Here is a 17805-nt window from a genome sequence, read left to right as displayed (position 1 = left end):
TGTCTTCTTGGATGTCTTTTTGATAGTAAGAGGAACCAAAAAGTGTTCTGACAGCATTGTATTTCTTGTGTAAGGTAGATTAGGTTTGTGTTCATGTGTATGTGTTCTTGTGCATGCATGTGTGCATCTCTGTGTTTAAGATTTGTAGTAAATGACTTTGCAAACCTTTAAGCTTAGCACCATTGTCTGACATTCACCCTGTGTTTTGATGTGTCTTTTTCTGCTTCTGGAATTAATAATTAAGTTTAATAATAATTCAGTGAATTATTATGAATTGCTCCTGAATTTCCAGCTGGCCTGGAATATGACATTTTCCATGACAGACTTTAACAATTTGAATTTTTTTAAGCAAATAAAACCAGACAAAGTGTAAACATATTAAACATTATTGGAAATAAACAAACAAAGAAAAAATCCAACTCAACACCCATTAAAATAGAAGTTAAAATATCATAAGCATTAACCAGGCAGTGGATAAGAGCATGTGATTAGTGAAAGTTAACCTAGACTACCAAACAATGCAAATAAAAGTTCTAGTTAAAGAAACACGTAATGAAACAATGAAACAAGCCTTTTGTACTCTTCAGTCTAAGCGGCGTTTATTAAAAGTAGGTATGCAGCGACAATCAGTTGCAAGGGACTTGTGCCAGTTTATATAGTTCTCTAGTTACCTTGCATTGGTTTAATTACAGAATATAAAACCTTACACAAGATTAGGTTTATGAGAAAGGGCAGGACTTGTCTCAATGTTCAATTATCAAGCTACATGACATCTAGTTTTAATTCCCTTATTAATCTACTTAAAATAATAGTTTGTACACTGAGTTGAAGGCAGCAAGTAAATCTCTTAAACCAGAACCTCCATCTCATTAACACTGGAGATGCCAACGCAGTCCAGACACTCAATAACTAGCACTTTTCACTTATTACAATTGCTCAGGTAGGCAGTCTAGCCACTGCACCACTGTGCTACACAATTAGATGTTACAAAGTTTTATTTTTTTCCCCAAAAAAACTACATGCCCTTCGGTGGTCTTTCAGGCCTTTACGTGTTGCTTAGCTGGTCAGCGAATCCCCTCCTTTTAACATACACCATAAGTTTTGGCTTATGGTGTATGATGCATGACTTCATCTCGTGCACTGACATCTCTTCCAGTCTCATATTTAAACTTGAAAAGTGATACATTCATTGAATTTACTTTGAATGTAGTTAAGAATATTATGTCTGATTCATTTTTCATGAAACAAGGGGGCAGTCCTTATTAGGTCCTGAAAGTGCTTGTTAGTTAATTTTCCAATTACAATTTAGTGTCTAAAATTGGTGTACAATGTCCAAAAAAAAAAAAAAAATCGATAATGCAACATTTTCTTAAATGTCATTTTCTTTAATCCTGAAAGTCTATACTTCAAATACATTTTAATTTTTTGTTAATATTATATAATAATATTTTGGTCAACAAATTATGGACCTAACTGTATGTCCTGAGAGTTTAACAAACTGAGATGTTGGAAGGTGAGCGGAGTTTAGACATTTGCAGAGGGAATTTTCATGGAAGGAAATGAATTCAGTTTTGTAACTATTTGCATTCCATTAGAAGATTAAAACCAGGAAGTTACTATTGACAGTAATGTTAGAGGAGGAAAATACCTAAAAGGATAATATAAAGAGATCAAGTCAGAGCATTTGTTACCTTGTTGTGCAGTAATTACAGTTAAAGCCGTTATCTTGTAATGGGAAACAAAAACAAGTGTTTCACATTCTTTTAAGCTACTTGTGAGTGGAGCTTAAGGAATGTATCAGGTACACGCCTTCTTAATTAAAAGCTGTCAGCCAGACATCAACATTTTTTTCCTTGCCATATATCCTCATTCCTTGAGAGATCAGTGTGCCAAGACTCATAGAGTTAAAAACAAATTTTATTTTTGTTTTGGTACCTGGTCAAACTTAAGCTCTCCTCTGTCTGCGCTTCTCCAATATGGCGGGGGGTTTTTTGCCACTATTCTGAGCGCACGTAAAAAAAAAAAATTGCAGGTGCAAGTGTTGCATTTTGAGGAGAAATTTATTGTGAGCGAAGAAAAGCTATATTTGAGTGAACAAAATCCATTGCTGCGTGCAAAAAATGTATTTCAGTGTTTGATATTATCCACACACACACACACACACACAATAGCAGCCCCTCTCGCTCAGTTTTTGCATTTGTGGTTACTCACAATGTGTTGCTTGCGCTCTCAATATTTCTGCCCATGCGCGCTCAACTCTTTCTGTACACTGTAATATTTGTGCCAGAAAACCAGCCAGTCACGGACTTGGATGCAAAAAAAATCTGATTGCCTGTTTTGGTCTCCAATCAGCTTGAAATGACAAAATGGGTCCAGGATGGGCATGAGGTTCTGGGGGCGCTCCGTCTCTGGGCTGGGGCCCTGGCCGGGCCTCGGGGGCTTGGGTCCTGGTTGGTGTGTTGCCGGGGTTGTGGGCGGGTGGGTGCATGGGGGCCCAGCCCTGGAGCAGGGTGCCGCCGGTGCATCGAGCCACCTGGGGGGCTCTTCAACTGGTGGGGAAGATTGTCACATCTTGCAGGAGCTTTCCGCTCTTCAGGAACTCTCTCTGCAGGAGGGGGAGATACAAGAGAGGTGGAGGAAGATCTCAGCCTGGCCGTCTATTGTCTTATGTAGTCTGGAAAATGAGTGGATGGTGGGGTGGGTGCAGTTTTCTCTGTGGTGGGGTTGGGTGGACTGTCCCGGGCTCTGTGGGGCCGGGAGGCGCTGCTGCACTGAGCCCCGGTCTGGATGGGCCTGGGCCCCTTTTCCCTGGCGAGTCGATGAGTATGGGGGTGCCTACTGGGGTCAGCGGGGGAGCTGGCCCCAGGGAGGGGTCACTTGCCCCTCCCTTCCTTCCCTCCCCATCTCCAGCTGCCTCCCTCTTCCCTCTCCACCACAACCACCCACACATGCAGGGCCTTGGAGTAGGGGTATGTCACCAGGGTGCAGAGGAGGCTACCCCCCGTCCCCCGTCCCCTCCTGGCTGCCTCTGCCTCAATTTTATCCCACAACTTAGACATTCACATTACTCACACTCTCATTACACATACATATAGGATCTTGGGGGTGGGCACGATACACGGACTCCAAAAGACCATCAGGGTGTACACCCCACCCCTGGCGTCGTTGCCCACCTCTCAATTTTAAATACACGTAGACATTGAGGGCTAGCAGGAGGGACTATGCGCTTACCTGCTGCTCTCTGGCAGGTAGCTCCATGCCCTCCTGGGTTTTAAATGCACCTTAGAACACACATGCATCAACACTACAATGAGTGGGTGGAGGGAGGTTTGGAGTCTTCTCTCACCCCCATTCTCTGCGGCCTGCTGGAGCAGGGGGGCTAGGAGGAGGAGTTGGCCGTCCGACTGCGGTCAGGAGTGTGGGGCCTCCCTGCTGCTGTGGAGTCGGGGCGGTCTGCCTCTCCCCACCGCAGGGAAAAGGGTAACACCACCTGGGTCTGGGTGCAGTTCCCCCCTCCAGGGGCAAGGGTACCTAGACCCAGTTCGTAGAGTACGCTTGGGGAGTGTGATTGTGTGTACAGCGTCTCTTTATGTCTGTCTCCACGTTGGTTGAGTGTTGAGTATCTGTGTGTGCCTGTATGTCTGTGTCTATATGTCAGGTTGGGTATCAGACGCCACCTCTCTGGGGACATCTCAGGCCCTCCAAGGTTTGGAGGCCTATCTCCCCCCACCACCACTTCCCCTGCCAGTGGCGGACTCCCTCAGGTGTCGGTGCGTTGGTGGTTCTTTGTGTCTGGGGATGGGCGTCCAGGTACACACCGGCTCACTCCTTGGCGGCCGCTTATCGGGGCCTGGAGCCTGGGGCTCGCTCGGGCCACTTCGGAGGTGGGGTGCCACCGGCCTCTCGGCCTGGGGCTCGGTCACTCAGGCACGGCTGGCTGCCGGCGGAGCTCAAGGGCGCGTCACTGCAACTCCCCCTGGCTTCTGCTCCGCGGCTGCTGAGTGAGCCCTCATCTGGGACTCTCCTCAGCTCTTTCTGGGACAGTGGCGCGGCTGCCCCTCTGTTGGTCTTCCTTGGTCTCTTGTGTTCTGGGGGCCTCTGGATGTCTGGAGTTTTGATCTCCTTCATACCTGCTTCATGCCCTGTAGGACGGGGCTGTGCCCCCCCACCCTCTAGCAGATCATTACATGGAGGAACCTTTTAAATAAAGCAAGCGTGTCCATGCTCACAGGTGTACACACGGGTGATCACACCCACAAACTACACCCTTTTTGGCTCCTACCTCAAAGCACACTGTGTTCTGTTGATCTTATGTGCTGCACAATAATGTTTGTGGGAGACCGTGGCTCAGGGGGTTGGGAATCGCATCTGTAACCGGAAGGTCGCCGGTTCGATCCCAGGGCTCTCTGTCCTGGTCGTTGTGTCCTTACCCTACTTGCCTACTGGTGTTGGCCAGAAGCGCCGATGGCGCGATATGGCAGCCTCGCTTCTGTCAGTCTGCCCCAGGGCAGCTGTGGCTACAACTGTAGCTGCCTTCACCAGTGTGTGAGAGTGAATGAATAGTGGCATTGTAAAGCACTTTGGGTGCCTTGAAAAGCGCTATATAAATCCAATCCATTAATATTTAGTATTTACTGTCATATTCCCATATATCATTGTGATGTTGTTTATTCTATTACTCTTGTTCTCTTCTGCTTGTTTTCTTTTTTCTTTCTCAACAGGTGATCCAGGTGATCGATATTTGCATTTTCTTTTTCTTTTTTTTTTCTGCCCATTCTGTTGGTTTTTGTCTTTTGCCCCCCTCCCCTCTTCTCAGCTGTTTCTCTTTCCCTCTTTCTTTCTCCACTTCTTTCCCCCAGTCAAGTCTGTCCCGTATTCAGCAAGTGAAAATAAAATAAACAATAAAAGGTGAATCAAATGGACCATTACGGCAAGGCTGGGATGGTTAATTTGGTAAAGTAAATCCGTTGGGCATCTTTCTTTGCCTTTAGACAATAATTCTGATGGCAAAAGAGCCAAACGGGACAGGCAAAAAAAACAAAAAAACAAAAAAAACCCCCAAAAAAACCCACGTTACTAGTCTTGGATGCTTAATTGCTTCCTGTACAAAGCATGATATCAAGTGTTTGTTGTTTCAACCTGTCTTTCAACTAAGCTGTGTGTGACAAGCTCATATTTCATAGGTTTCCCACAGGAATTACATAAAAATGCCAAAAGACAAAATCAGTAGCTCATTATTTTTCACAGAACAAAGTGTTCAGAGGAAACAGTCCAGTGACTGCTGGTCTACACTATACATTTTTTCCCCCTGTGGAGCGTAAACATGCCCATCAAATGAATCACAATGAGACTACAATACTGTATATTGTTAAGGGCCAAATCTGATACAGATTGTGAGAATGAATGTATTTGTGAAAGTCCACAGCAGACTTATTGGCATTGGTTTTTCCTTTTTGAAATGTTAACTGAACGTATGGATTCAAGTTGACACCACAGAGATGTTTCAGCGTGTCCATCCTACATTACATAGTTTACGGAAGCTTGTTTAGGCCATTAAAAAAATTGATGTCTCAAATTTTCTAGGTATTAATGGTTATTAAAGCAAAAAATATTTTTTCAGTGGGGAAATAAGATTCCATATAAACTAATTTGAAATAAAAGTAGAAAGTAAAACAAAACAAATGCATGGCCTCATTAGCTATAATGACTTAAAGATACTGTAGAGTTTTCAAATTTGGCTAAATTTATACAGCATGGCACTAATGATGAATTTCGCTTTAAAAAAGAGGGGAAAAAAAGAAAAGAAAGAATAATAAAAAAAAAAAAAAAGACAAAATGCAATATCCCAGAATCCATTTCATCCAAAACTCAAACGAGGCAGTGGCGGAGGAGCACTGAGTGGCGGAGTTTGAAATATTACTCTTTCTGGGTCACAAAATAAACTTATAACAATACACCTGACAATTACATCCATGCTCTTTGGTAATGTCCACCAGCACAGAGGTTTTGGTGCTGGATATGTGAAGACTCATAAAAGTGTCTGAAATGTAACATTCCAGCCTCCCCTCCAGTTTGATTGTTGGGCAACTTGGATGACGTAACTACAGAGATTAATGCAGCCCACATGTTTCTAACCAATATAGAGAGTGTTTGACAGATCATATTAGTCTCTTTACAGCCTGGGAATTCTCTATGCGAAGCACACTGCAAATGCCCAGTAATTCATAGAGCCCTTTTAGCGTGCAAGACATGAACGATGTGCCCTGGTCAGTAGACAACGTCATGCGTGACAAGCATCAGAATCAGAATCAGAAAGGGTTTTATTGCCAAATGTTGAGCAGGTTTACAACATTAGGAAATTGCTGCGGTGCTTCAGTGCAAACATACTGTCATAAATTACGCTTAAATAGACATGAAAATAAAAATAAGAATAAGAATTAAAAGTGCTAAGTAGATAGATATATACATGATATATACATGAGTGCAGGTGGTGATCAGTGCCAAACATGGAATAATGCAGTGAACACAGCGTAGGGTCATGTGTTCACGGTGCGTTCATGGCCCTACAGGCTGCCTGAACATAAACGACAAGTAGTTCAGGGGGAATTGGCTGAGATGCTGAAGCTGGGAGTAATAGAAGAGTCGCACAGTGTGTGGTTTAGCCCCATACTTCTGATCATGAAGAAAGATGGATCTATACGATTCTGTGTTGGTTATCACAAGGTGAATAAGATGCCATGGTTTGATGCTTACCCCAAGCCCCGGGTCGACGAGCTTCTGGACCAGTTAGGCACTACCTGTCATGGCAGTGGCGACAGACGTGTAGGGTTATGAGTGGAGGACAGGGCAACTAGCAGATTCCATTATCTGCAAAGTCCAAGGAAAAAACATCTTTCTCCACTTCGTACTGTTCGGCTTGTTTGGAGCCCCCGCCAACTTACAGTACAGATTTTTTGAAGCGTAAATTCTCAGTAAAGGGAAATTATACAAAAATGCAAAAGATTTGTTTTATTACTCACCTTTATAATTCTTAATGAAAAAAATATGAATGACTATTTTAAAATGATATGGAAAAAAAAAATTCATTTGCATTAGTTTAAAAAGTTAGGGAAAGTATTTATTCTAAAACAATAAACTCTATTTTCAAATTATTTGTTTTAAAACAGTAGCAGGTTGTGACTTCAATAATGATGGACAATGTCATGTCACAGGATTCACTTTGTCAAGCAGTCAGCCTGAAAGTTTCTTGGCTCAGGATAACAGCCTCTCCCTTGTTTTTGCTTATGACCTGAGTTATTCATAGGCATCATGCCAGACTGAATTCTAGTAGAGTGAAAAGAAGATATGTGACATGATCAAAGGAAGCACACATCTTTGTTTATTAGAGAGTATGAGTTTATAAAGACTTTTTTTTACTGTACCATGTAATACAGAACTTTTGTGAGTAATATATTTTATAGTTAATTCGTGTTAACAAGTTAACACAGATTGTATGAGGGTTACTCAGCGTTAATGCGGCTTAAATGTGCTAACGCTGTAATCACAACTAACGCAATTAACAATGAACCCAGACTGACTCCCTGAAATGTCTCTGTTAAATCATTTTGGGCAGTTTATCCAAAGTTTGTCCATTCTGCGCTCCAGATTGGTCGAGAGCGTCAAAATTTTTTAATCACGTTAATTGTGAGGACCGCGTTAACGCCGCATCCTACTACAAAATTGTAATATTTAACAAATGGGACATCTCTAGATTTTGCTTTTCGCTAATGAACTCACAGGTCATGAACTTGGAAGTCTTGTTCAGCTGCTACAACAATCTATCATTCTCTGGGTTGTCCATACTGATTTAATGGCCAGCAATTTGTACAGCTCATGTTGGGCGACCGTGGGGGGTTGGGAATCGCATCTGTAACCGGAAGGTCGCCGGTTCAATCCCTGGGCTCTCTGTCCTGGTCGTTGTGTCCCTGGGCAAGACACTTTACCCTACTGGTGTTGGCCAGAGGGGCCGATGGCGCGATATGGCAGCCTCGCTTCTGTCAGTCTGCCCCAGGGCAGCTGTGGCTACAACTGTAGCTGCCTTCACCAGTGTATGAATGTGAGAGTGAATGAATAGTGGCATTGTAAAGCGCTTTGGGTGCCTTGAAAAGTGCTATATAAATCCAATCCATTATTATTAGTGTGCAAGACATGAATAATGTGCCCCTATTTTGAGATGCTGACTCAGGAGATGACATAAAAAACCATTGCATTCCATAATCCATCAGAACTAATACAAGGTTATAGCCGTGTGCACTCCAGTGAAATGGCCCAAGGTAAATGCACTCAAACAGGATCTCCATTGATGGTAATGGGTGAAAAGGTGCTTCTGGAATAGCTGGCTGGTTAACACTGGTGTGTGTCCTGCACGTGATAGTCTGTGCAGGACACACACCAGTATGTTTTTTCTCATATTCCATATGTCCCGCCATGGGGTTAAAAATAATTTCTCAGCATCTTTTTGGCAACAACAACTGAGTGTGTTTCTTTTTGATGAGTGTCATAACTCACTGTGTCTAATGAACCAAAATGAGGTTATGTCAGCGCTACGTTAGGGTGCACTTTATCACTTGGTCAAAGGCTGAGTGTAGAGTGCTATCATGAGACTGCTTTAGTGGGAAATCTCCTGTGAAGTGAATCGCTGGAGGTGCTGCTGTCTCGCCCTCCCAAGTCAGATGACCTTGCATCACCACTGTTTACAACATAGTCACTACATGTCCCCACACATTGCCCCAAGAAGTTATTAAACCCCAGCCAATGTGTCCCCAGAATTAAAGAATGCGTCAGGTGCCCTTAATTCTATTCTCATTGCCTTAATCCTCCAATAATGCCTCTCTTCAAACCAGAGTTTGGTAAATTATGATCCACCAAAACTTGGCGTCCATCAAACCTGGGAGTATATATAGATACCTTTGCGTTTACTAGATACCTCAGTATCTTACTGGAACACTCTACATACCTCCTGAACCAAGGGAAGGTGTTGAGGGGCAGTTGACATGGAAAACCTGCCTGATTTTCATCAGTGGACACTGCAGGCAGAAGTGCACTGGTCGCTCACAACGCCAACTCCTCCTCAAGTTTCACTTGTCATATACAGGTAACAATGGCACATTACAATGAAACTCTTATTATCAGAGACCACTTAATATTGCAAATAGAAAAGTAAAATCGCACAAAACTAAGACTTAGATAAAAATACAAAAAATTGCTTTTGGCTGAAAAAAGATGTTACATGAGAAGTATCATTAGATTTGATACTTGCATATTTTTCTGCAAATACCTCTCCATTACATTTTCAGGGTAATTTTTTTTATTAGGAACATGTAAATGAACGGCCCTGCGACAGACTGGCGACCTGTCCAGGGTGTACCCTGCCTCTCGCCCTATGACAGCTGGGATAGGCTCCAGCGCCCCCCGCGACCCTGAAAAAGGATAAGCGGAAGCGAATGGATGGATGGATGGATGTAAATGAACGTATTCTTATGTAGTGTTTTTCTACTCTCCTGGAGTACTCAAAGCGCTTAATACATCATGTCACATTCACACCCATTCACACAAGAATTAAACCATCCACCATTTATTAAACAAGCGTTGCAGTGCAACTGTGATCTGGGGAGAGAACATAGATATTTCATCATGATGAACACAATTGCAGTCCAAAAACCAGTGGCAACTTTTAAAAGACTCAAGTGTAAAGCCATACGACTGTATCTCCTGTTCTTTCAAGATATTGTCAGTTAGAAACTGAATGATATTCAGTGGCTCGTTTTCAGAGAAGAATTGGTTTTGTGTATAATATTTCGTCAAATTCCTGAATATGGCAGACTCAGAGAGTTGAGTAGGACAATAATACGGCATTGAAAACAGCAGTACACTTAACTAGCAGCAGTGATCCTCAAATATTTTGAGGTAATTTATGCACAGTTAATGAATGAAGCAAGTAAGTCCAGGAGACTTATCTAAAATCTGGAAATTAGATTTACATATAACCATGTGTGGCTAGATACTGTATATAACTTCCAAAAGACTGTAACTACTCCACAGTTATCATAGCTGGAAATGTGGTTATTGAGTCAGCAGAGCATTTGTGATCTTCGTGCACTATGCCTCAGCACTAGAAAACCACCCTATGCAACTTTAGATGATCTGTCGCTTTGTAGCTGAGTTGCTGTGCTTCCTAAAATCTTCCACTTTGCCATAACACCACTTACGGTTGATTGTGTAAAATCTAGGAAGGAAGAAATTTGACAAACTGACACGTTGCAAAGGTGGCATCATATTACTGTACCATGCTCAAATTGAATGAGCTCTCTAGAATGACCCATTCTTCACAAATATCTTTTAAAGACAGACTGGATGGCTAGGTGCTGGATTTTATATACCTTGCAATGGGACTGAAAACATTTGAACTGATGCAGCTGTATAGGAATTTCTTTTATTTATGTATTAATCACATTATTTTATTGTATTATGCCTTGGTGCCACTGGGTTTTAACATGTCTCACACTCATACAGTAAGACAGATGGTGGGGGTCTGGAAGTTGGGTGAAGCAGACAACTCCACAGGAAGAATCTTTTGTCTCTTCAGGGACTCTGGGAGGTAGCAAGGGAGTGTGAACCTTAAGGTGTGAAACAGCTGTGTACTGCCTTTTGTTCCTGAAGGAGGTATTTAACTGAGAGCCATGTTAGGCTCAAGGTGAGACTCTGCTGACCGTCTGCCAGCAGACAGTCAGCCCGCGATCATGCAGGCTCTCCACCAAGCTTGGTTTTCTGTTCTTTGTGTTTTTATTAAAGAATGTTAGCAACCTCTCACCACTTGTCTGCAGACTTTATTTAATGGAAAACTTCCACAACACAGCTTAAATGTGTTAAATGCAATGTTGGCCAACACCAAGATCAGTTGATCTGCAAAGATTACAGCTCAGCCAGACCTGCCGGAAAAACTCTTTTCTTGATTTGTATCTTCAGTATTTGATGGAATCTGTTCCACTTTTGCAGACTGAGTCACTGAACCTCATTATGGTTCAGTGACTGAACCACAATGAGATATTTCTCCATAATTTCGCCAAGCAATAGAGAAATTATGGTATCACCAATCAAAGCTCACATAAACTACCTAACAATAAGGCTCAGGAATGATTGAATACCATAAACACTTGAACAAACATAAAGAAGAAAGGCCTTTTGTCTTAATAAAACTGATAATACTTTATTAACAAGCACTATTTATCCATGAATAATGTTTGAGATCTAGTATATTATGTAAGTGGCTTTCACATTTATTTTTAGAATCAAGCAGATATGTGTGCGTCACTTTCATTATTGTTTATAAAAAAATATGGGTTTTTTCTTGTGAAATAGCTTAATACCAGTAAACAATCATGACGTTGAATGGCATCTACCACATTGGTTTCACACCATTCCTAATCCACTCAGATTAACTCCTCACTGTTTAGCATGTTATTTAGGGACAGCTGAAATATAATTAAATTTTCTACAAAGAAACGTGTTATTGGCAACATGGCTACATGTACACTTTATTTAAAACCACTTAAACTACTGGAATGGAAAACATATGAAAAAGAATTCTTGTGAAATATTAAAAGTATGAGGGGAAAATGATTGAAAACAGCATTTGAGGAACTAATTCTAAACATTTATGACAATATTTTGATAGATAAACAAATACTATTTATTACTATTATTATATTATTATTTTCTATGGCAACAGATACATAAGTGCCGTAAAGCACATGGTCTACGTCAACTACATGCCATTGATCCCACATTCTCAGCCTATTTTTCAGAGTGGCTTCAGTAAAAGACTAATAACGAAACAGGAAGCCTCCATCAGTACATATCTCTTTAAGATGAAAAATGCATGTTGAGTGTCTGGCACACCCACACATTTTTACCAAGTGTGTTTTGACGGGCGACAAATGGAAAAATGTCATCACACCCAAATGTGATTGTTGGCGTAATTACAATTTCAACAGACTAATAATTTCAATAAGCAGACAGGCTGTCACACCTCATGCACAATTGAGTTTATTCATTTTAATATGTGTTGATGGACACTGCTCAGTCTCTGACTTTTTAAAATGAACTTATTACTGTATTAGCTGTATTAGCAGTTTAAAAAAAAACAACTGTTCTATTTCACTTTAATGTGCATGCTGTAGGATTTCTCAAATCAAATATTAACATGTTAATAACTGTTCTGCCCTCCCTGTACGTTGGTGCCCAGTTTGGCAGATAGATAAACAGTTCTTCAAAAGGAGTACACAAACCCGCTTCCTCCCCCTAGTGGGGTGGTGGAGCTACTGCACCCCAGCAGTGGCAGCACAATAACTTTTCAAATAAACAGCTTGAGATTTCTGACATGAAACAAAATGTTTCACATTTACAAAACTAAACCTAAGAAACTAATGTTGTTTCCAAGCTTACAGTTACAATTTGTCTGAAACACGAATGTCTTAACTGTTCTGTTTCTGATGTGCTATCAATATACTAATCACCGTAAACTGGCCTATATCCACAACCATGGTAAAAAACAAACACAACATACCTTGTCTTTCTCATTTAGCCATAATGAAATGCACACACGCACACACACACACCTTCTCTTATAGTATTTGCACAGTTGATCTGTGGTACAAGTCATTAACCTTGTACAAACAAATAAATGCTGTCTTTTTGTCATTGCACATTTGATTGATGTCTCACTGTCAGACTGTGTTTCAAAGCTACTGATTACACACACTGTAAAATCTAATATTGTGTTTAATAAAAATATTAAGTAGGCTGAACTCAATTTTTATCAATTTGTTATTAGAACTCAATTTAAGTAAGTTACCAGTACTTTTTATACAAAAACGCTGATCAACTCAATTTATTTGAGTTGTCTTAACTTAGAAAAACTAAGTAAGCTGGAAGTTTTGCTTCTCAGTGCGGAAGGATGAAACGACGTGGTTTGAAAATGCCACGTCACTACCGTCCTCCCCCCTAGCACGGATCAGTTCACATGTTCATGGTGCCAGCATTTGTTATGGAATATGTTGAGCAAACCTGGAGAAGCTTCAGCTAACGATATTATTGTTGTCATTGCTGTGGATCTTTACCTGACACTGACTTGGTGAGTAAATGTTTACTAGTGATGGGCAGATGAAGCTTCATGAAGCACTGAAGCTTTTCATCCAATTGGTTCCTGCCCACATTTTATTCTGTAAAAACTAAATTTTCACTGCTTTTATGACCTTTTTAGTGGGGAGAACATAGCTAGGATTTCTTTGCGTAGCAGTTTGGTTTAATTTTGAGATGGTCAATTTGTCTGTTTAAGGTGCCACAACATGAGATGGATGTGTAAGATATGTAGCTTTGAGTCAGAGAAGAGGTTGGGATTGCTAAAACACTACAGACTAAAGCATGGAAATGGTGGTCACAGCCAGTCAGTCCCTTGTCTTTACACTGATTGCCCTTGCTCGTTTAAAACATTTAACGCCCTTAAGACCCATTTGTCTCGACACCATGTGAAGATGGTCACACAAAGTGGACCTCTTTCATTTACTTGTCTACTTTGCTGCTCTGTTTTTTTTTTAATTCAGAGAAGCAGTATTTTGAGCTAAGAGGCTGCCATATCGCGCCATCGGCCCCACTGGCCAACACCAGTAGGCAAGTAGGGTAAAGTGTCTTGCCCAAGGACACAACGACCAGGACAGAGAGGCCAGGGATCGAACCGGCGACCTTCCGGTTACAGATGCGATTCCCAACCCCCTGAGCCACGGTCGCCCCGTAATCTTAACAACCACTTAAGGAAGTTTGAAGTAGTTGCATGTGTCTTCAAAAACTGCAACTTCAGTACAAATATTTATTCCACCTTTGCTACACATAGACACAGAAAACACCAGTCACACACCCTTGAGGATTTTAAAACTGAAGTATTGATGAGACCTGTGACCAGGATGAGACCTGTGTGGAAGAGAGCTTAGAGCTTTGGGATGGGGAACCACAGGAGTTGTCTCAAGATATAAAAGAGAAATTTGGCCATCTATTTTTAAAGTTAGAAAGCATGTTCAATGTCCCATTTCATTGATGAAATAGTAGATGAGCTTCAGTTTATACAGTATCCACCTCTGCATCTGGTTCACTTTTAAGAGATGTGGTGGTGTCCACCTTGAAAAGCCATAATTGTGATCTGGATCCAGCCATTATCTCAGATTTAGTGAAAAATCTTTACTAGTACAAGTACTGCCTTGGGGACAGGTGGCCCTTTCACAACTTATTACAAGAGAAGAGAATTTATGAAGAAGCATTTTTCAGTTGTTGAACCAGAAGAACACATACTTGATAAAAAAAAAAGAAGGGCAAAACCTTCCAGTATGTCCCAATATTGCCCTCCTTGGTGCAGGTCCTAAGTAAGTCTTTTCAAGAAAACACATTTGAAAATGAAAAAAAAACTGAAAATGACTTTAAGTACCAGACATTTCGTGATGGATCTCACTATCAAAACAACAAGTTTTTCTCTGTAGAGGAGAACAGAGTGAGTCTCATCCTGTACGGTGATGACTTTGAGGTATGTAATCCTCTTGGGACATCTCAAAAAAAGCACAAAGTCACAGCTGTCTATTGGGTGTTGGGAAACATTCCGGTGCAGTTACGTTCCACATTGACATCAATCTACCTTGCAATTCTGTGTAAGGCTGAAGACACCAAGCAGTTTGGATTCCAGCGAGTTTTAGAGCCACTGTTAACAGATATCCAAAGCTTGGAGAAAGATTTTCTTTTTGTTCCAGCGTTAGGGAAAGCTATTAAAGGGACTGTGGTCAGTGTGGTGGCAGATAATTTGGGGGCACACTCTGTGGCAGGATTTGTCGAAAGCTTTGCAGGGTCATACATCTGCCGGTTTTGTGTTGGGGAGCGATCCAAGTTTCAGTCCAATGAAGTGAGATCTGGGTCTTTTCATCAAAGAACCAAAGATCAACATACACTGCATGTACACACAGCTGTGTCTAGTCCAGATCACCCTCATTGTTATGGTGTAAAAAAACAGTGTGCATTGTCAGAAAAACTTGAGCATTTTCATGTTACATCTGGTTACCCTCCAGATGTTTTACATGATCTGCTGTAGGGCATTGTTCCAGTGGAACTGGCTTTGGCATTTGATAACTTGATCAAGAAAAAATATTTTTCTCTCATGGAACTGAATGATGCCATTTCCAATTTCCCATACAAGTGGAGTAATGAAACAAATCGCCCTCATCTCATTCCTGCTAACTGTTCGACTCGAAAATCAGTAGGGGGCAACGCACATGAAAATTGGTGCTTATTACGTCTTTTGCCTCTGATTATAGGTTTAAAAGTACCCCAACAAGAGCCTGTATGGCAGATGCTGATGACACTGAAAGATATTGTGGACCTTGTCATGTCTCGAGCCCATACTGAAGAAAGCATTTGCTATCTTGACAGCATCATTTCAGAACACCGAAGCAGATTCCTTGATGTTTTCCCCCAACATAAGCTCATTCCCAAGCACCATTTCCTTGAGCACTATCCTCAGCTTATTCGGGAATTTAGCCCCCTAGCTGCCCTCTGGACAATGAGATTCGAGGCCAAACACAGCTTTTTCAAGAAGGTGGTCAGACACATTGGTTGTTTCAGGAATATTTTGCTGTCCCTTGCAAATAAGCACCAGCTCATGGTTGCATATCATCAATCACATTCTGTCAAACCATCACTTGTAGTCACAAAAACAACAGAGGTCTCTTTAGATGTGCTTAAGGATGATCTAAAAGACCTGGTGAAATGCAGATTCCCTGCTGTTACAGCTGTGCATGTTGCCAATAATGTGTGCAGTTTAGGCACCAACTATGCAGTGGGAATGTTGTTGTGTTGTGGTTCCACTGCAGGACTGCCTGACTTTTCTGAAGTGTTACAGATAATGGTGATTTGTAACAAACTGACTTTTTTCATGAGACAACAAAATACATGGTACAATGAACACCTGAGGAGTTATGAGCTGGAGAATGCAGGGAGTGTGCAGTTACTTGAGCAAAGAGAGCTTAAAGATTTTCATCCTTTGGCTTCATACACCCTTGCAGGAAGACGCCTGACAACTTTAAAGCACCACATTTGCCTATCCTTCTGAAATGTGAGGAGAGAAGCTTGTGAATAAATGTCTGTGTATTTCTCTTCTCTGTTGTTGCAGCTTCTTCCTGTTGATATGGCACCCTCAGCGAAACTGCGAATAATTTTTGGGGAGGATGATGTCCACAAACTACTTTTACCTGCAGGCATCCCAAGCACACTTCAGGACCTCAATGATGTTCTTCGAGAGACATTTGATATTACAGGACCATTCACTGTTATGTACCAGGACATGGATTTTGATGGTCAGTTCTTCACTTTGACCTCGATTGAGGAAGTACAAGATAAAGCTAACCTCAAAGTAGTAAAAACTGAACCAGTAATCTTGAGTCTCACTACTGTGGACATGTCAGAAGTCGAATCTCCAGTTCCACTATCTACAGAAGCAAGCTCCTCCTCATCTGTATGCGACACAATCCTGTTGTCCTCCCCAGATGAGAGTGGACCATCCTACAGGTCTAAGCCATGGCCATTTAAGTTTGAAATACCAGACTTCTCTTATGATATAGACCTTGCACTGGAAGCAGGAAAGCAAGCTTATGAAAATGATGGCACACTTTTGAACAACCCAAGCGTAACTAGTAGCATTCTTGAGAAGCTTGCAGAGACTATATTTGGCTTCACAGCATATCCAACTGGTGTCCAGATTTTAGCTGTTGCTGAAGCCTTGGTAGCAAAATACCCATGCCTCAAAGAGCCAGGGTCTTTTAATGGCCTATATGGTTGGCAACAGAGGATAAAGTATAAAATGGGCAACTACAGGGCAAAGTTAAGAGGTCACCAATTAGCCATTCCAGAGCTCGAGGTGAACACACTGAAGAGACGATGCTCCAGTGAAGAGGGTTCACTTAAAGGCTTTAAAAGGGCAAAAAAAGCTGAAGTCAACTATCTGCCACCACTGCCATTCGGTGAGACTGAGGAAACCTTAGAGATGGAGAGACTAGATTTGCTGAAGGAAATGAAGAAGAAGAACAATGACAGGGCAATTAATGAGAAAATGGAGAAGTCTTTCGCTATGAGAAGAAAAGAGGTTGTCAAGGATTGCCTTCAGCCTTTCGTCTCCGCTGGAGGAGGAGGGGCCCGTCCGGCCTTCGTCTGTCTTCGCCAGAGGGTCTGAGGGACAGATTCAGCCTTCCGTCTCCGCTGGAGGGTCTGAGGGACCGCTTCAGCGTTCCGTCTTCGCTGGAGGGTCCGGTGGACCGCTTCAGCCTTCCGTTTCAGCTGGAGGGTCCGAGGGGCCTGTCCGGCCTTCGTCTGTCTTCGCTGGGGGGTCCGGTGGACTGCTTCAGCCTTCCATTCAGCTGGAGGGTCCGAGGGGCCCGTCCGGCCTTCGTCTGTCTTCGCTGGAGGGTCCGAGGGACCGCTTCAGCCTTCCGTCTTCGCTGGAGGGTCCGAGGGGCCCGTCCGGCCTTCGTCTGTCTTCGCTGGAGGGTCCGAGGGACCGCTTCAGCGGCCTGCTCCGGCTCGAGGGCTCGAGGGGCCCGTCCAGCCATCAGCGTCGCCTGCAGAACAGCAACCAGTGCCTTATGCGCTGGTCCTTACTCCTCCAGGACTTCAACATTGACATCCGGTACAAAAAGGGCTTAGAGAACGTCATGGCTGATGTCCTCTCTAGGTCATGAATCA

The 17805-nt window shown here is 42.3% G+C and overlaps 1 protein-coding gene across 1 annotated transcript; it reads left to right on the top strand.

Annotated features, from left to right (window-relative positions):
• The first annotated feature begins 12338 nt into the window (after positions 1-12338).
• LOC120721818 lies at positions 12339-17515 on the top strand. The gene is made up of 2 exons (XM_040012449.1): positions 12339-13171; positions 16241-17515. The coding sequence occupies exon 2, from the start codon at positions 16256-16258 to the stop codon at positions 17294-17296; it is 1041 nt and encodes a 346-aa protein (XP_039868383.1). The 5' UTR covers positions 12339-13171; positions 16241-16255; the 3' UTR covers positions 17297-17515.
• Positions 17516-17805: the final 290 nt, after the last annotated feature.

The sequence above is a fragment of the Simochromis diagramma genome, unplaced genomic scaffold (genome assembly GCF_900408965.1).
Source record: "Simochromis diagramma unplaced genomic scaffold, fSimDia1.1 OVJJ01000604.1, whole genome shotgun sequence".
Lineage (NCBI taxonomy): Eukaryota > Metazoa > Chordata > Actinopteri > Cichliformes > Cichlidae > Simochromis > Simochromis diagramma.
Note: the sequence above shows the minus strand (reverse complement) of the source record. Positions and strands in the feature narration are given on the sequence as shown.

Coding starts and splice junctions, on each gene's coding strand:
- LOC120721818 (XM_040012449.1), top strand. CDS start 16,256: ATGGCACCCTCAGCGAAACTGCGAATAATTTTTGGGGAGGATGATGTC.